This window comes from Cyprinodon tularosa, unplaced genomic scaffold (genome assembly GCF_016077235.1).
Source record: "Cyprinodon tularosa strain WSP-4 unplaced genomic scaffold, ASM1607723v1 ctg94, whole genome shotgun sequence".
Lineage (NCBI taxonomy): Eukaryota > Metazoa > Chordata > Actinopteri > Cyprinodontiformes > Cyprinodontidae > Cyprinodon > Cyprinodon tularosa.
Genome location: NW_024039718.1, coordinates 1,433,571 through 1,451,867, shown reverse-complemented (window position 1 = coordinate 1,451,867; position 18,297 = coordinate 1,433,571). Strand labels below are relative to the sequence as shown.

The 18,297-nt window shown below is 40.6% G+C and overlaps 1 protein-coding gene across 1 annotated transcript in view; it reads right to left on the bottom strand.

Annotated features, from left to right (window-relative positions):
* ntrk2b (neurotrophic tyrosine kinase, receptor, type 2b) overlaps positions 1 to 12,443 on the bottom strand; it is a 29,748-nt gene extending 17,305 nt beyond the window's left edge. The window contains exons 1-7 of the mRNA XM_038275008.1: positions 11,530 to 12,443; positions 6,160 to 6,234; positions 6,014 to 6,085; positions 5,859 to 5,927; positions 5,618 to 5,769; positions 5,377 to 5,513; positions 55 to 187 (exon numbers count right to left, since the gene is read on the bottom strand). Coding sequence (XP_038130936.1) covers positions 55 to 187; positions 5,377 to 5,513; positions 5,618 to 5,769; positions 5,859 to 5,927; positions 6,014 to 6,085; positions 6,160 to 6,234; positions 11,530 to 11,729 — 838 coding nt within the window. The 5' untranslated portion in view covers positions 11,730 to 12,443. The remainder of the gene's footprint in view (positions 1 to 54; positions 188 to 5,376; positions 5,514 to 5,617; positions 5,770 to 5,858; positions 5,928 to 6,013; positions 6,086 to 6,159; positions 6,235 to 11,529) is intronic.
* Positions 12,444 to 18,297: the final 5,854 nt, after the last annotated feature.

Genomic DNA, 18,297 nt, shown 5'->3' with positions numbered 1-18,297 from the left:
TGCAGCAATGTAAACAAGATTTCTACAAATGTAGGCCGTATTTGATGTCCTTACAAGTAATGTTGAGCTGAAGCGTGGCTTCAGTCTGACCGACCATGTTCTCAGCGCTGCATACAATCACCCTGCCATTATCATCAGGAGACAGGTCTGACAAGTTGAGGATACTCTCAGTTTCCATAGAGTGAATCTGCAAAGGTAAGATTATTGGATCAGTTATGTATTCTATGTAAACTTGCTTGATTCCTACAGAAAGAAAACAGCTAATAACTAGTGACATTCCACACTGATATGCAATCTATATATAAAATAAAAGCAACTAAAAATCATTATAGAAACTAAAGAAAAAATATCAACACAGTTACTTTCAAATACTTAAAATTACAGTTCATATTTAATCTTTTTGTGTGGAAAAAGTAAAGCAAAGTCTTCACTAATATTTCTTTAAATACCGTATATGAAAAATTCTTACAAAGGGCAGTAAATATCGGATTTCCATGCACAACTAAACATATATAACTGTAAGTTTCTAAGAAGCAAATCTCAGGATTAGCAGAGTTTGAAATAAAACCTAACTGTTTTATCTTATTTTATTAAACACTGAACCCCACTATGAGGTCTTTCTGTACGGAGTCTGTACGTTGGCATCGTGCAGGTTCGTCTTCCCCCCTCAGTCCAGACACATGAATGTAACACGGGTTAACTGGTCTCTAAAATCCCCCAAAGGTCTGACTGTGTACTGGCATGGTTGATGTTTGTCTCTTTGTTTCCCTGTGATGTCTGTTCATAACAGGTCAAACAAAGGATTTGCTCAAAAACTGCTGGAAATGGCACCAGCCCCACCGCAACCCTGCTATGACAAGAGGGTTATAGACAAGGAAAGGATAAAAATCTAGGTCACCAAATAATTGGCTTCCAAACAGTGATAATTTCCTGAATAGAATGAGTTACCTTAGACTGGTTTCTTAAAAACAAAATAAAAAGGAAATGGGCTCTTATTCTACGAAAAGAACTGATCAACTAGGTCCGGGTTCATTCAAAGAACTGTAAATCCTTTTTTCTTCCCGCCATGTAGGACATTGAATTTATCAAAACACACCCCTAAGAATGGTCCAAATTCACTAATTTATTAAAAAGTTATATATAATTATCTACATTATTTGGCTTAATATAAATTTGTAACAGCCTAAACTTTAAACAGAACAGTTTAAGACAGTTTAACACCAACAAGGGAGAAACTCAGTTTTATGTGTTTAATATTGAAGTTAGAGAAATGTATTAGATACATTTTAAATCATCAAACATTTGGAATTGGATAAATCCTAAATAACAAAAATTAAGAACACTAACTGCTATTCACACGATAATGAACAAGTGAAATAGTTAGCTTTACAGTAAGCGAAATAACTTAGAGTCAAGGATGTTTGTATCTAATAGCTTAATAGAAACATTACAGAGTCTGAAATAACTTAAACAAGGAAAGCATAGATTCTTAGGGTGCATTTGTTGTATAGAAATTTTTTATTAGTTGTTGTACCAGGGATTTATTTTCATATATTTACTCATCAATTGCTTAAATGTATTTACAATGTCATAGAGACACACATAACCAGGACATTAACAGATCTAAGGAAGGCACCTCAACCTCAAAGTCTTCTTTTGAAACTCTTGGAGGAAGCTGGAGTGCCTGGAGGGAACGCCTGAATGCACAGAGATACCATGCAGGAGCCAGGCTGGTTGACTACTACAGTGCTATAAGGTTACAGTAATAACAGCATCATGCAGCCCTTAGTAAGATTTAATCCAATGTTGGATAAAAAAATAAATCCTCTATTTAAGGTTACACATCAGCACTAAGAAATCTTTATCTGTTTTTTTTTTTTACTCGCTTCAAAATCCAATTGCAATTTGAGAACAAATATAGTTCATTTTTACTAATGTGGAATTGCAGGGATCTTTTGTTAAACTAACGAAAGCCAACAGAGCACTCTTTTATTGCAGGAGGCAGTGAAAACATTAAACAAACATACAAGTTGGCTAAGTAATCACTTCACACTTCCCACCCAGACCTCAGTTCAGCTGTAAAATTCCAACCTGTGTGACTGACTGCTAATGAGGTGGGGTCAGCCCCATTCCCTTCACACACTAACAGATTTTTCTGCCAGCTAGGACTAGGGGAGAATTGCGCAGAAGGAAAATTGTAAAAAAGGAAATCTTGTTGAGTTTCCTCTGGTTTAGACGACCTACAGAAAATGAAAAACAATAAAGGCCTCTCATACTTAAAAGTGGCCAATTTGAAGATATAATATTTGAAATAAAACAACTAAGATTGTGTTTTCACTTAAACTGAAGCTGACAATCATGAAATATATGGCTATAAGTGATTAAATAATTCGCATTACCTACATTTATTCTTTTACAATACTGAAAAAAGCACTATAATCTTTTTTAGGGGCAAATGATTAGAAGGGTTTAACAGCTTTTTGAAGGAGACCTGAGTCCCTGGGTGTTGCAGTGAAAGTGAACACCATGGTATGAAGAGGAAGCTTAGTAAAGCTTAGAAATCAGTCATATGATGAAGAAATAATCTACAATATGTTGAAATCTTAGCTCTTTATGAAAAATAGTGGAACTGGACAAAACTTTGTCAGAGAGAATAAAGACAAATAACTGGACTTTGGATTAGAGAATACAGAACATGACTGGCATGGACCACACAAAATTTTTTAGGGAGAATAACCTTGTACAAGCTGTGATGGATAGATATTTAAATGTCATGGTCTGGTGAGGCTTTGCTGCAGTTTGTCCTCGCTACCTTAAGAAAATTCCCCTTAACTTCTACCATAGCTCAGAGGATTCTTTAGGAAAACGGGAAACCCCACTGCAATAAGCTGAAGCAGAACTGCCCTTTGGAAAAAAGACCTAAAACAGATAATTAAATCCATCATGGATTGGCTAAATTCCTGAGCCAAGTCAAAGCTGGGATTTGATCTCAATAAATGGTCTGAGGAAATTGGCAGCACATCGGGAACCTTTCAGACATCTCACAGCTACAAGTGTGAGAAGTTAAAATTTTCTTGTGTTTACCTCTTAAAATCTCTTTATTCTCTATTGATTGACATACAATACAGTGAGGATAATAACTATTTGAACAGCATGCTATTTTGCAAGTTCTCCCACTTAGAAATCATGGAGGAGTCTGACATTGTCATCATATAGGTGCATGTCCACTGTGAGTGATATTCAGAAATCCCAACATATGATTTTTAACTACCGTAAATTCTCTAATATTGGCCTGTATTCCAATAGCGGCCGGGTCTCTAATAATGGCCGGTCTCGCTGTCAGAGGAGGTAAATAATGGCCGGTCTCTAATACAGGCCGGGGCTATAAACGTTTTTTCTGGGCATACCTCAACATTATACTTGTGGTAGTAAGTAACATACAAGTACCACAGCCCTGCGCAGCTGGACGAAAGGCCCTGACTGCTGCCCGTCTGCGCGAGGAAGAGAACAGACACGCAGCAGAACAGGAGGAGCGCGAGTGATGAGGAGATTAAAGGGAGAGATGAAGTGGAGGAGGAAACTGAGGAGGAGAATTAAACAGAATTGGAGGATTGTTTTTTTTTTTTTACTTCAAACCAAGCGAGACATGGTAACTGTACTTTTTCAATAAATGAACCTAGTGTTTTATAGGTTCAAATAGACACAAAATCTCATTTTTATTCATTCCACTGGTAGTCTGTTTTGCTCAAATAGCAATAGTGGCCTGTCTCTAATTCTGGCCTCTATCCAATAAAGGCCTGGACCGCGATGCACTTGAGTGAAATAAAGGCCCGGGCCTATATTAGAGAATTTACGGTATTTATTTGTATAATACAGCTGCAAATAGGCATTTGAAAAAAGAAAAGAGCTGTTAGTCTGCTTTCAAAATGTGCACCTCCACTCCATTTATTATCCTAAATTAGATGCATCTGATTGAGGTCGTTAGCTGCATAAAGACACCTGTCCACCCCATACAATCAGTAAGAATCAAACTACTAACATGGCAAAGACCAAAGAGCTGTCCAAAGACACTAGAGACAGAGTTGTACACCTCTACATGGCTGGAAAGGGCTATGGGGAAATTGACAAACAGCTTGGAGAAAAAGGTCCACTATTAGAACAATCATTAGAAAATGGAAGAAGCTAAACATGACTGTCAATCTCCCTCCGACTGGGGCTCCATGCATGATCTCACCTGGTGGGGTCTCAGTGATCCTAAGGAAGGTGAGAAATCAGAAACACAGAACTACACAGGAGGAGCTGATCAATGACCTGAAAGAGCTGGGACCACCATTTCCAAGGTTACTGTTGGTAATAGACGTCATGGTTTGAAATCATGCATGGCACGGAGGGTTCCCCTGCTTAAACCAGCACATGTCAAGACCCATCTTAAGTTTGCCAATGATCATTTGGATGACCCAGAGGAGTCATGGGAGAAAGTCGTGTGGTCAGACCGGAACAGAATAGAACATCTTGGTCATAACCGTGTTTGGAGGAAGAAGAATGATGAGTACCACTACCATCCCAAGAACACCATCCCTACTGTGGCGGTGGCTTTCACTGCATGGGACAGGGCTATTGCACTGTAGAGAGGAGGACCGGGGTCATGTATTACAAGATTTTGGGGAACAACCTCCTCCAACCTCCAGTTAGAGCACTGAAGCTGGGTGGAGGCTGGGTCTTCCAACATGACAATGATCTGAAGCACACAGCCAGGATAACCAAGGAGTGGCTCTGGAAGAAACATATCAAGGTTCTGGTGTTGCCTACCCAGTCTCCAAACCTAAACCCAATAGAGAATCTATGGATGAAGCTCAAACTCTGTGTTTCTCAGTGACAGCTGTAAAGTCCGTCAGGAATTGGAGACAGAGACACAACAGACTGCAAGGAACAACGCGACCTTTTAATTCAAACACTTGCAAGTGGAGAGCGTCACAGTTACACAGAATTTTTCAGTAAGCTCTAACTGGGATGGCTCATCCTCCCTACATATAGATCACTTTCGTGGGTAAAAGAGGTCACAAAACATTAACAGAAACTCTTCTGCACAGATATTCATCCTGTTATGAAACTCTGCTAAGTTTCTGCAGAGTCATCTTACACCCTTGTGACCCTCAATAATACACTGCTCGCATAAAAAAAAGATATAAGTTGAACATACAATTTTTACTTCGCACAGCCCAGAAACCTGACTGAGGATTTGTGTGCGCGGAGTACTCCGCCTCTCAAGACATGTGAAAGTGGAAATCAGCCTTCCCTTGCATATTATCCACCTTACAGCCATTTGGGATTAGATTATTCCAACATTAAATAGAGGTTGAAGTTAAACCATCTCACCTCGAAGGGGGATAAGATCATATCAAGGTTCCACAGGATCATTGGAACAGGGGAGCCTGAGGCACTGCACACAGCTTCAACATTACCCCCCTTCTTCACAGTCACACTTTTGGGTTTTAGCTCGACTTTGGGAACCACTGCAATTAAGAAAAACATCACATGTCACAATATATCACATTATGTCTCTATCTTTCGATCCAATCTTTATGTCTTAATGAAACCCAACAATGCTTTACATTACCACAGTCTGGTGGAGTGAGTGTGGCAAAGTCCCTTGTCTCTCCTCTTTCATCAGTGCATGTTAACTCTAGATTGTCGATGTCTTCTTGGAGTCGTAGTTTGATCCACAAGTTCTCACAAACACAATCCAGAGGGTTTCCAGATAGAAGAAGCCTTCAAAGAAACAAACAAGCACATTAAAGACAGTGTGAAAAAAGAGGATGTTGGGCAACTGACAGTTTTGCGTAAATGTGTCAACTTACGGAGATGTAACGTTGAAGTTCTGAAACGTTCTCCATGACAGCATTGAGAGATTGTTATCTCTGAGATTTCTGAGAAAAGAAGGACAAAAGCTATGAAAAGCCAAATAGGGGGAAGAGCTGTGACAAAATAACTCGAGAAATAAGATGCTGCTTACACATATTGAAGTTTTGTGTTGTTATAAAATGCATCTAAGGATATAGATGTCAATCTTGTCCTTGTCACCGTTCTGTTGAAAGTTACAATGCACATTAACTGTTGATCAGATAAATTTGTTGCTGAGACAATCAGTGTGATACTTACAGGTTTCTGAGGTTTATGTAGTGCCGCAAACTGCTGTCACTGATTTCAAATAATCTGTTTTGATAGGCAATGTATCTGTTGAAGGAGATGAAACCAGATGTTAAATCTATTATATTATTAAATAATCTTATATAAAATTATAAAATGATTTTAAGGTATTGAATTCTATTTTAGAAAATTATAAGCATTTTTAATTTTAAAATGTGGATATTGTAGCTGAAGCATATTGTTATTTTTGTTAAAAGTAAGCAAGTATAGTTTTTTTGCTATTATTTAATCAGAACTTCCAATCTAATCAAAAATGTCAATTTACACAGAAATTTCACAAAATATGCCGCTTAAAATGATACAAACTAGACATAAAACCCGCATCTATGATCGCCAACACCTGCTGGAGCTACGGTCACAAAATGTTTTAAATGCTGACATTTATGACCGTTTAAAAAAGCGGCAGAGTGCTATGGATGGATGTCAACAAAACAACAGCGGAAAATAACGGACGGAGGAAGAGATGCGCGAGACGGAGAAAGCGAGGTTGCAGAGGGGGGCCTAACTGCGAAGCTAAAGAGAGATCCCCACAGACCATCGCTTCCATCAATCCTGCTCTCCAACGTCCACTCATTGGAAAGAAAAAGTGAGATATGTAACTGCTGCGCCATCATTCTGACAGGGTCTTCGCCGGATGGTGCTGTTGGCCTGGGGGAGCTGATGCTGTACAGCACCGATTGAAACAAAGAGCGTGAGTGACTGTTCCCAGGCAATCTCCGGCATCTAGAGGGGAAGCACAGTCCTCTGCAGGTGAAAATGAGCAGAGCACTCGAGATGCTTCCCGCCCAAATGCTCAAACATCCACAGCTGGCTCCTCCCGGCCCCCTCCGGCTTCCACACCTTCTACAGCATTGTCTGTCGCTGCTAAATCTGCCAATGGCACCACTGCTGCTTCAACCACGTCAGCCTCTTCAACCCAGGGGGCTACCACCCTCACAGCATCCTCATCATCTTCCTCTTCCTCCCCTGAGCCAGGAGAAGGAGTGCTTCAGGAGCTGGAGGCAGTGGTAGCAGCTCAACAACAACTGCTGCTACCTTATTAAGGCTGCACTTTAAAAAATTAAATTGTCAAGAGAGCTGTTCTAAACAAAATGTCTTTTATTTACACTTGTGTATACAAAATGACAAAATAAATCTGTCTAAGTCTAAGAACTGTCCAGTGGGACAGTTGGTGGTGCTACACAGACAGAAAGTTCAGGGTTAAATATCCAGTCTTGGGACTTTCTGGAGCTTGCATGTTACCCGGTGTATGCACAGGCTCTCTCCTGATACTCAGTTTTCACCACATGACTGTTGGGGCAATTGACTGTTCCAAAGTGACATTTGGGTGTGAGTCCATGTGGTGTGTCTGTTGCATTGTGACGGACTGGCAACCAGCTCATGGAACACTATCGTCCTGCTATTACCCTCAGGGGATAAATGGGTATTGATAATGGAAAGAGAAAAGAATTTTTGATACTTAGCATCTAAATGTGAAATAACATTTAAATAGCACACCTAAAACAATTTTTTTAAGCTTTGATGAGATAAATTAGTATATAATTGTGACATGCAGCTGACCACAAATACCAGCAGATTACTTTGCATGAAACACAACTTCAAATATTTTTCAACTGAGCTTCTCCTCATTTTATGCTGTTTTGCATGATGGGGGAAATCAGTAAGTTGGCCATTCATCCAATGTCAACACCCCCTAAAAGCAGGGTTTTTGTTGAGCTGGGCAGCAGTCACCAGAACTCATTGGTTTGAGAGGCAGGGTTCACCCTGGACATGTGATCCGTTCCTAACCAGCCAACACAGACACATGCGCTAAACAACCATGCACAAAGTCACTCATACCTGAAGGGAAACTGTTCGTAGACTGTTTGTTAGCACCTGAAAAAATCCCTAAAATACAGAGGGGGGCATGCAAACCTCATACAGAAAGTTCAGGATTACAGCACAGGGCCTTTTTGTTATGATCTGATGACAACTGATGGCTGGCTTGATTGCTCATTTCATTCACCTGTCTAGCTCTGCCCTGTTTCTCATACCTGCTCATCTGATCCACCTTCTCCAGCTTCTATTTAAACTCCTTGGTCCCAGCCATCTGTGCCAGATTATTCTTGAGCCTTTGGTGCAGAGAATTTTCGAGCGTTACTTTTAGTGTTCTGTTTGCCTGAGCCTGACCTGTTTCTGTATTCGGACCTTTAAGCCTGCCTACCCCTGTCTGATCTGTTTTCCTGGCCTGTCTTCGAACTCCTGTTAGAGTCTTCTGTGGACTGAACCTGGATCTGCCTCTTGACTTCACCCTGTGGATTATCCTGCCTTCCCTCATCTACTCGGATCTGATCTCCTGTCACGTCTGCAGCCTTTTAGGCTTCAGAGTCTGGAACTCTCCGGTAGCGTCTGCTGTGTCTTGTCAGCCGGCCGGCTGGAATAATCCTCATTCTCTGAGCATGGACTGAACTATCAAACAAGGTTAGATCCTCTGTCAGATTATCATAGTAACTAAACTGTAGACGTTCTTGTGATTATAAGCCCCAGCCGCTGCTTCTGCAGACCCGTTGGTTTGAATAAACCCTCTTAGTTATTCCACTGTCTTTCCTGAATTCTGGATTCTCTGTTCTGAGTCCTGACAAAAGTGTTGCCAACGGTGGCATCATGTAGCCCAGGATGTTGTTTAAAAGTAATAGGAATTTCATGTTAAACAATACAGACTTATCTGATTTTACGTATCTCGATTTTTGTAAACAGTAAAAGGGTAGACTGTGCAAAATCTAACTTATTTGCCACAAGGCCAAGTTGATTGAAAAGTTGTTTTAAATAACAATACAGTTTGTTTTCAATTTAGCCGTCATGGTATGATAAAAAGAAAACCTTTATTTATTTTGTTAAAACAAATGCCTGATTTACGCCAGAAATGGACAGTTTTTACCAAAAATTATGACCTTTTTTAGTGAAGTCAAGACACCAAGAGGGGAAAAAAAGAACCAAATATGTTGACATAAAAGAAGACTTAGCTGAACTTCTTCCAGCGTATAAGAATAAATAAGGGGTAAGATGGCAATATGATACTGCATAATAATCTTGATGTCAGGAGGTGTGTCAGTAAGTTCAGTTTATTTTCCAAAGGTATCATTAGCCGTCTACTTGCTAAATAGTTGGAATAAACAAAAGCTACTGAGCCTTAGCTTAGAAATGATGTCTAAAGAAATGGTTTGTAAAGTCAGTTGTTGGTCATAGACAAGAGGGGGTACACTTCTTGTAACATTCAATCTGTATATCAATTATGCAGCTACCATTTTTTCCTCCAACAACTTGGTTGGTGTTTTAACTACTGGCTTTCCTGCCCCCTCAAAATTCATCTTCAGAGATTTTCATTAATAAAAACAGCAAACTCTCAGAATTCTGTTTCTGTTTTTTATTCCTGTTATCAACATAGATGGGGCTCATTGTTGAAAACTAAGTTTTGAATCATTTTCCTGTTGATAAATATAATTATTGAAAGAAACCAAATAGTTTGTTTCTAATTTGGCATTTGAACATTATGGTAGGTCACATATGTCTTTCAAAAAAATGGATTAAGTAATCACATTGTAATAATATTATTAGTTTAGTTTGAAAATTGAATAAAAGATAAAAAAAAAATTTTTACGATGATATGTTTCCCTGGTTCTTTTTGGGCTTAAATAGACATTTCTCACTTTAACTCATTTTGGTGATTAGAAATATGACACAGTATGTTGGGAGAAACAACCACCCATCTGTACGGAATTAAACCAGCCTCAGTATGGATTTATGAATATTTCACACATGACATGAATAAAAAAAGAAAACAAAAATAACAAAAAAGCTGGTAGAACAGTAGCTTCTGCCAACAGGAAGATTTCATCTGTTTTTTTTTTATTTTTATGAAAGCAGTTATGTAGTAATTAAGTACATCATGATACAGCAATTTAATTGCCTGTATCATAGCTTTGAGTGTAGACCGATATTACTATCAACCAGATATGATCCCAGCACATATGATGCATACATTTCTTACTCTTAGTGTGAAATGTTAAAATATGCTGAATCAAGTGATTTTACTCAAAAGACAGTCAGCAACAACAGGCATGAGAGCAACTAACCCATGTACATTCAACCAAGGTTACATAAACTTTTATAACTTTGTCAACTTGCATTTATCTGAAATTTTTGGTGCAGGCATTTTTTCTTTTTCAAAATAAATATAGGACTTTGACATTCCGGGTCTTATTTGCTTGTATCATTTGTTTACCTTTAAAACACAAGTTTAGTTTAGACAAAACTCCAAAATTATTATTCTGCAAATATCAAAAACAAGATAAAGATTGATATTGATCAATAAGATTAACAGGAAGAGTGCCCCCAATCAAATTCTGCCCATGCCCCTGTTTAACCTTTGGCCAGCTCTGCAAATTGGGTTACTCTCAACCCATTAGCTTTCACAGTTTGTGAAGAGATCTTTTAGGAACTGTATTTATTACAGTTCAGCCTAACAGATAAAGTAATGCAATTTTTGCCACGCTTAAAATCTGATTAGTCTGCTTTCACTAGCAATACGATACTATAGCCATACCCTATGCAGAGAGCCGGCTGCTGTACCCGCACCTTTCCCAATCTGCACAAAATGAAGGGTCATTTCCCACAAAAGGGGCGCCTAACATCTATGATGGCTCCAGCGCGTCTGCCTCAGAAAACTAAACCCAGTCTCCACTCTTCTCCGTGCAGTTGTAGGCTGTGTGGACCTCTGCAGCGCTGTAACAGGCACACTCACAGGCCTACACACTGACGCAGATAAGGGCGCACAACTCAAGCCAGCCTATTGCCAGCTGAACGCAACTGATATGATCTCATGTGTAATCTGTCAACAGTGTGGTCATTTTGAAATATTGAGGGTATCTCACACCAGCTACCACCCCATTTATTTATTTATTTATTTATTTTATTATTCCTCCTTATAAAAAAAGAGTGAGGAACCTGGAGGCTTTACTGCTGCTGGGCCAGATCGTTTTACTCCAGCACTCTTTACCTCTGGAGCCGTTTTAGGGAGAACAACACATTAATCCAAAATAAGCGTGACGCGCACCGCCTTTACGCACATATACATGCACGCGCGCCACTATCTCTTGCGCGCAACATATATATATATATATATATATATATATATATATATATATATATATATATATATATATATATATATATATATATATATATATATATATATATATATATATATATATATATATATATAGGTGTAATTGAGATATCTGCCTTATAAGTTGATAGGATCATTTTTACCCCACACATACTTACATTTCGGTGATGTTTTCCATGTCATCTAACGTAAGGACAGGGAAATCCTCGATCCCCGGTTCAGGATCAATACAAGCAATCCTTGAGATGGTGCATGTGCAGGATTCGGGGCAATAGGAGTCTCCGGATCTCCACAGCCCCATCAAAAGCACAAACAATCCAAAACGAGCCATGCCATATTCCCCCGCGCTGGAGTCCATCGCGGGGCCAATGAATATATCCTACCCCACGAATCCCCCACGACAGAACGGAATCTGGTCAAACTAAATGATTGGGATTTTTTTTTTTCTAGATGAACTTATATCTTCCACTCAAAAAGAAGAAGTAGGTGGGATTTAAAAAAAAAAAAAAAAGAGGAAGAAAAAAGATTGTGCTGTCAGTGAGGAATGCGCAAAGCCCACGGTTTTAATATCAAGATGCCATGGACTGGCCTTCTCCGTCTCCGCAGAGCTGATATCGCGCTACCGCATATCGATGCCGTGAAGAAAGATGTCAAGTGGTCCGTCCTGCTGCTGCTGCTGCTGCTGGATCTCTCCTCTTTTTGCGGCTTGCCTTGAGCTGCTCCAGATGTTCAGGGATCAATAGGCAGGAGCTCCCAGCGTGCGTATATGTGCGCCGATGGGGAGGAAAAAGCTGCACAGCGGAGTAAAGGGATGCGTGGTGATGCTGCGTGTGTAGGGGAGGAAGGCTACCTGCATCCGTCTATCGATCATCACAGAGGACGGGCGCAGCTCCGAGCCATCTCATATGGGGGGGTGGGGGGGTGGTTGCGATGGTGATTTTATGTCTGACTTAGATGCCGCAGAAAGAATCTGCGTCGATTAAAAAAAAAATGCATCCAAAAACTTAACAGGGGGTGCAGCAGTTTATATTATGCAGGGTGCTAATAAAGGGGGCCAGCCTTGGGTCAAAGGGCCCACCCGTCAACAACGACACAGACAAACTCTACTGTTGTGGCCACTCTGAAGCAATGCGATAGATGAAAGCTGAGTCTTTTTTTCCATAACAACGCTGTTGTACGGCTGCCCATTAGGCCTGGTGTGACGTGCGGGTGACGCACAAGTCGGGGTGCATCTATGAAAAATAATTACCTATACTATGTCTGCAAACTTCAAATAGGTCTCACTCCAATCACAGAGCACAGCACAGATGGATGTCTGTTGTTTTGTTCCTCACTGTCTGAGCAGCATTTTTAGCTTCTTTTTCTTACTTTCTGCTCATTTTATAAGAGTAAAAAAGCATCAAGTCAGATTTCAACTTGAAAATATCTTAGAATAAACATGACCTAAATGCAATAAGGTGCGTCTCAGTAAAAAAAAATTATCTCACACCTACATCAGAAGATTCACCTGTTTTCTTCATTTCAGATTTGGCAGTAAATTTGCATCTAGGATTTTAAAAAATATTATTGGAGAATTGTTGTCAAAAAACTTACCACAGACTGCAGCAGTTATATTTTGCAAGCTGCTAACTAGTAGAGTGGCCAGCTTTCAGTCCAAGGGCCCACATGTCAACAATGACAAACATAATCCTACTGTTGTCGTTACTATGAAGCACCTTCTTCATCAAGAAGAGTTGAAAACAAAGTGCTGACATTAAAATCTTCAGATAAAAGGAAAGACATGAGTATTCATGAAATGTTAACATATGTGCCCTTTGGCTTTAAGCCATTTCTGAAATTAACAGAAATAGTTTGAGACTCATTACAATGAGATATGAGGATCACTATTTGTTACGCCCCCAAGGGGGTTCTGGGGAGGCAATATAAAAATGTGTCCAGAGCAAATAAGTGGAATGTAAAGATGATTTATTACAAAAGATGGTTTAAAAGAACCCAAACACAATGCAGCTCAACCCAATTAAAACAAAAGAAAAGGGCAAAGAAAATTCAAGAATGGTTAAGTATTAAATTACAAACTGCCCAAACCAGTCAGACCAAGTTTAACACAAAACAACCCAAAAGAAAAGACAAAGGGAGCAAACACAAGTTTCTAGCTTGAACAAGTCCACCTAAAGTTGATTTGAGAAGAATATAGAAGCTAGGTCAAACAGTTCTGACTGCCCCAAACAGTTTGAAACCAAAAGTGGGGAAACAGCTTAACAAAAACCTTCCTTTTATAAGGTGCAGATGGGTCTCATCAACATCCTGATTGGCTTGACAATCTTCTGCTGGTCCAATCATACCACTGCTCCTCTGCAGTCTTCAGGCAGCCAAAAAGGAAGATCTGTCAGAGCTAAACTTGCATAAGAAAACAAGCCTGCACAGTCTTAAAAGGCAAGGGGCCGTAACACTATTCCATAAGACCACACAGGTGCCACTGCTGTCAATTAATAACAGAATAAATTTCAACTAAAACAATGTTTTCCTTTCTTATTAGTCTTGATTTCAGTTACAGTATTCAGCATCAAGCATAAACTGCATAAATGTTTATGGATCCAGATACAGTATAATGTATGGAACACTCATGCTTCATAAATCCAATGGTAGTGGTCTGTGAGGGTGATTTACTTGAAAATTTTAGGTTCCTTATTCCCAAATTTGCAACTGTTTAAATTCCACAGCCAAAGCAAGTATTGTTGACGACGTCGATTCCCTCACAGCCCCATCCTCTGTTGGCTACGTCCACTGACATAATGCCCTGTCAGAGAGCTCGAATCCTTTTGCTATTTTCAGTAAAATGCAGAGTTCATTTCACTTTTGTCGTCCACACTCTACAGATTTCAATCCAGTAGAGCACCTTTGTGAGGCGGTGGAATTTTTTACCGCTGTTAAATGATGGGATTTCTTGCTACTAAAACCACATGTGTACTCCACCACATAAGTGAACTCCCAAATCTGTGCTTTCACTCAGCGTATGAATTTTCATTTTTAGCAAGTCCATGATGGATGTTTTGATATTGTTTTGGTCTTAACATGTTGTAGGGTCCAGTTCTGCTGCAGCATTGTTTTATTTTTTAAGATCCGTCCATCCATATTCTCCCACTTATTCCATCAGTGTTGAGGTAGAAACGGTGCTTAACTTCTGTAGTCTATGTGCAATAGAAGGAGTACACCCTGAACAGGTCGCCAGTCTGTTGCTGGTCAACGCAGAGACATATGAAGACATACATCCGTGCACACACACACACCTATGGACAACATAGAGAAACCAGTTAACCAGTCATGTTTTTGCACTGTGGGAGGGAGCAGGAGTATCCGCAGAGAACGCACGCACAGGGAGAACATGCAAACTCTATAACAAAAGTCACCGGGCCAGAAATTTAACCCAGAACCTTCTTGCTGCAAGGCAACAGTGCTACAAACTGCACCACCATGCAGCCCAGTTTTTTCTTTGTTTGTTTTTAAAGATTTCCTTACATTTTACTAAGGCACCATATGATGCACAGGCGAGTACCCAGATGATTCTAAGCCTGAGAGCTGGCTAAGCCCTGCACAAGTGTCCCCATATAGTAACTCTTCCATCTCAATTCTTACCAGTTGGAAGGGCTTTTCCTTTTTTTTCTGGTACGCTAACCTGTCCTTTGATCAGATATCTACATAATCCAGTCTAATATAAATAGGTTCAAACAACATCATTCTAAATATCTTTATCTACCCTCTATGTATATTTTCATCTGCATGTCACATTTTAAAGAGCATTTCTCAAGTTGCAGACCCCCCTATGAAAGCAATCTTTTTCCATTTGTATGGACATCAGATTCAATGGCAAAATTTGTAACACTCTGCTATAAATCCCACAATATGATTTTTTATTACTTTTTAGTAGCATCTTAAAGTTTGGTTTCAGGGTGGACTTATGTAGACAGCAACTCATAATATGCTACATCTTATCTTAGCTCTGTTTTTGTTTATTTGTCTAACTTTAAACTTTCTGTCATGTTGCAATGGATATGAAGGGTCTATATGTCCAAATATGAATATTTCCACCCATACATGCAGTTCTTCATATTATTATGTTAAATTCATTGTCCCGTTTCATAAAATGAGCTCAGTACATAGTTGGGGATCAGGCTCATGCATTTCAGGCCAGTACACTACAGTGGCCCCATGGTTATTGGTCATTTTGAATGTCAGGGCTTGTGGCAACCTGCAAAAATAACAGATGGTCGACTCTGAACAACCTTGGTACATGCCTGAGCTGGCTTTGAACAAAAGTAGTAATTATATATCTCAAAGAGACCAAGTAAAATCATTTAGATTCCTAAATATCCCCAACATGATTAGGAGTCAGCTTGAACACATGATCCATGACACAGTGTGGATGGTTAGTGTCGCTATGGTGACTTGCTTTTTAACAAATAGCACGGACAATGTCAAGTGTCGCTATGGTTGCAGATAAAAATATGTACACTGGCTTTTCTCTCTTTTTTTATGATAAACATCAAGAACTGATTTATATTTGTCTCCATGGCAACCCCAGCATATAGGACGGGGAATGAGACAGTAGAGGAGAAGGAGAGAGAGAGGGTGAGAGAGAAAGAGAGAGAGAGAGAGAGATGTACTTTGCTATATCTGAAAGGAGCCTGGATGAAACAGTGACAAAACGAGGTTTTTAATAGGTCACAATCTGACACCATTCAGGCTTAGGATGTGTGAAGCGGAGTGTTGGGTCAGGGTTATGACCTATGATGATCACTTACCATTTTATCACATTTATACTAATAAAAAGCATGAAAATAAATAAACTGAACCTGTCTTGTGAAAGGTTTTTATGTACTTAATTGATATGTGTTGCTCAGTGGCCCAGTGGGTAGCACTGCTGCCTTACTGCAAGAAGGTTCCGGGTTTCATCCTCGGCCCGTGGTCTTTCTGCATGAAGTTTGCACGTTCATTGGAATCTCTAAATTCTCCTTAGGTGTGAGTGTATGCGTAAATGGTTGTTTTTTTTGGTGTGTCTGTGTGTTGCCCTGCGATTGACTGTGACCTGTCCATAGAGTGCCCCGTCTCTTGCCAATTGACAACTGGAGATAGGCACCAGCACCTCTTGTGACCCCAGCAGGGATTAGTGTGATTGAAAATGAATGGATGGATGGATGGATAATTTATATGTATACTTAATGAGAATATTAATTCCCTGCTGTTGACTGACCCAGGTGGTGGTGAGTATAGTTCTTGTGTCAACTATCTGATCCAGCTGGAGTTTTGGGTACAAGGATGTGATTCTAGGACAAGATTGTAGCGTGTGCCCCATTGGGAAGTAATGTATGCAAACCTCCTAAAGGTTGGAGCTAAGCTTGATCTGTAAAATATACAAATTGTGTTTGTGAAGAAGAAATTAAAAAACGTACATATGGAATTGATACATAGTTCAAAAGTATGATCAAGTCCTTTGAAAGCAGTTCGAAAGCATGTATGCAAAGATACATAATCTGTTAAAGTTTCGTTTGGAAACCTATATTAAAGTAAGTAATCCTCTTTTTAATGAAACAGTAATCATTTACAGGAATAAAGAAGTAACCATTTAGAGGAAGACAGTGCCCTGTTTGGCAATGTGGCAATAAGAATAATTGTCTTGATGGCAAAAAAGGGCCCAAAGGATTTTGCTTTCGCAAGTGGAGCAGTAATGCAATCGTCATAGTGTTTCGCTTGATTTATGCATGTAAATAGCCTTTTTATAATTATGCAGGGAGTATTACAGATTATATGGACACTGCAATGTAAGTACAACAGGAAAGGAAAAAAACAGGATAAATGAGAAAAGATGAAAGAAAGAGGAGATAAAAGGGACACAACAATAAAATGTCTTCAGTCTGCTTCATCACCTGCAGTCTCAATCATGCCTTCCCACCCTAGTGCCCCCAATCGCAACACTCAGACTCTTCCAAAAAGAGTCGGGAGCCCCGACCGGGCCCCAGGGGGCCAGGTCCCGCGAAGCAGCCTCCAGAAAAAAGCCAGCACCTGCCCGGGTATCTACCCCCAAACTCACAGAGAGCCACCAATGCATCGGCAGGCCAAAGCGCCAGACAGCAGAGGGGGGCAGGACGGGGGGAATGGGCTCCGCAGTTAGTCGAGACTTGAGATGTTCTTCGGGGAGGGAGCAGTTCAGACCCAAATCTGAGTAGTAAAAAAAAAATAAAATAAATAAAAGTCTCAAGCACGCCTTCCCACCCTAGTGCCCCCACTCGCAACACACAGACTCTTCAGTGGTTGGTCCCAGGACTACAGGATGATGCACTAGGTGAACCCTGAAATCTGGATAGGGGGGAGGGGAGAGGTGTCACTGCCACACTAACCCATCTACTTCCTGCTTTGGACCTGGCCTCCCATCCTGCATCCAGACCAGACAACCCCCGGGAACAGGGCCACCATGTCCCGCACGGGCCACCCAAACAGAACCCCCCCTCTGGCCAGACCCCAAGTAGCATACCCCACAGAACCCGAACCCTCGACGCTCTGACGGGGCACCTGCCCGAGGGCAACACACCCCAGGACCCCAGACCCACTCAGCAGCAGCACAGCTACCAGGCCAGTAACCAATGTCCGTCGCCACGGAACCCCACAAGAGCACCGCAAGTGGCCACTATAGGCCACCCTGAGGCATCCCAAGCCTCGCTCCAATGGGGGGAACAGACCACGGGGTCAGACCCACCAGGCACCCCACTCCGAGCATCCCACCCCAGAGCACCAAGACCCAGGGACCCCCAACCCAGCCAATGCTCCCCGCAGGACGCATCCCAAAGCCACTCATTCCACTAAGTGATGGAGCTGATCAAGGGAGCTCAGAGAGATCGGTCTGGTGGGGATGCTGATGTTGTCTCAAGATGAAT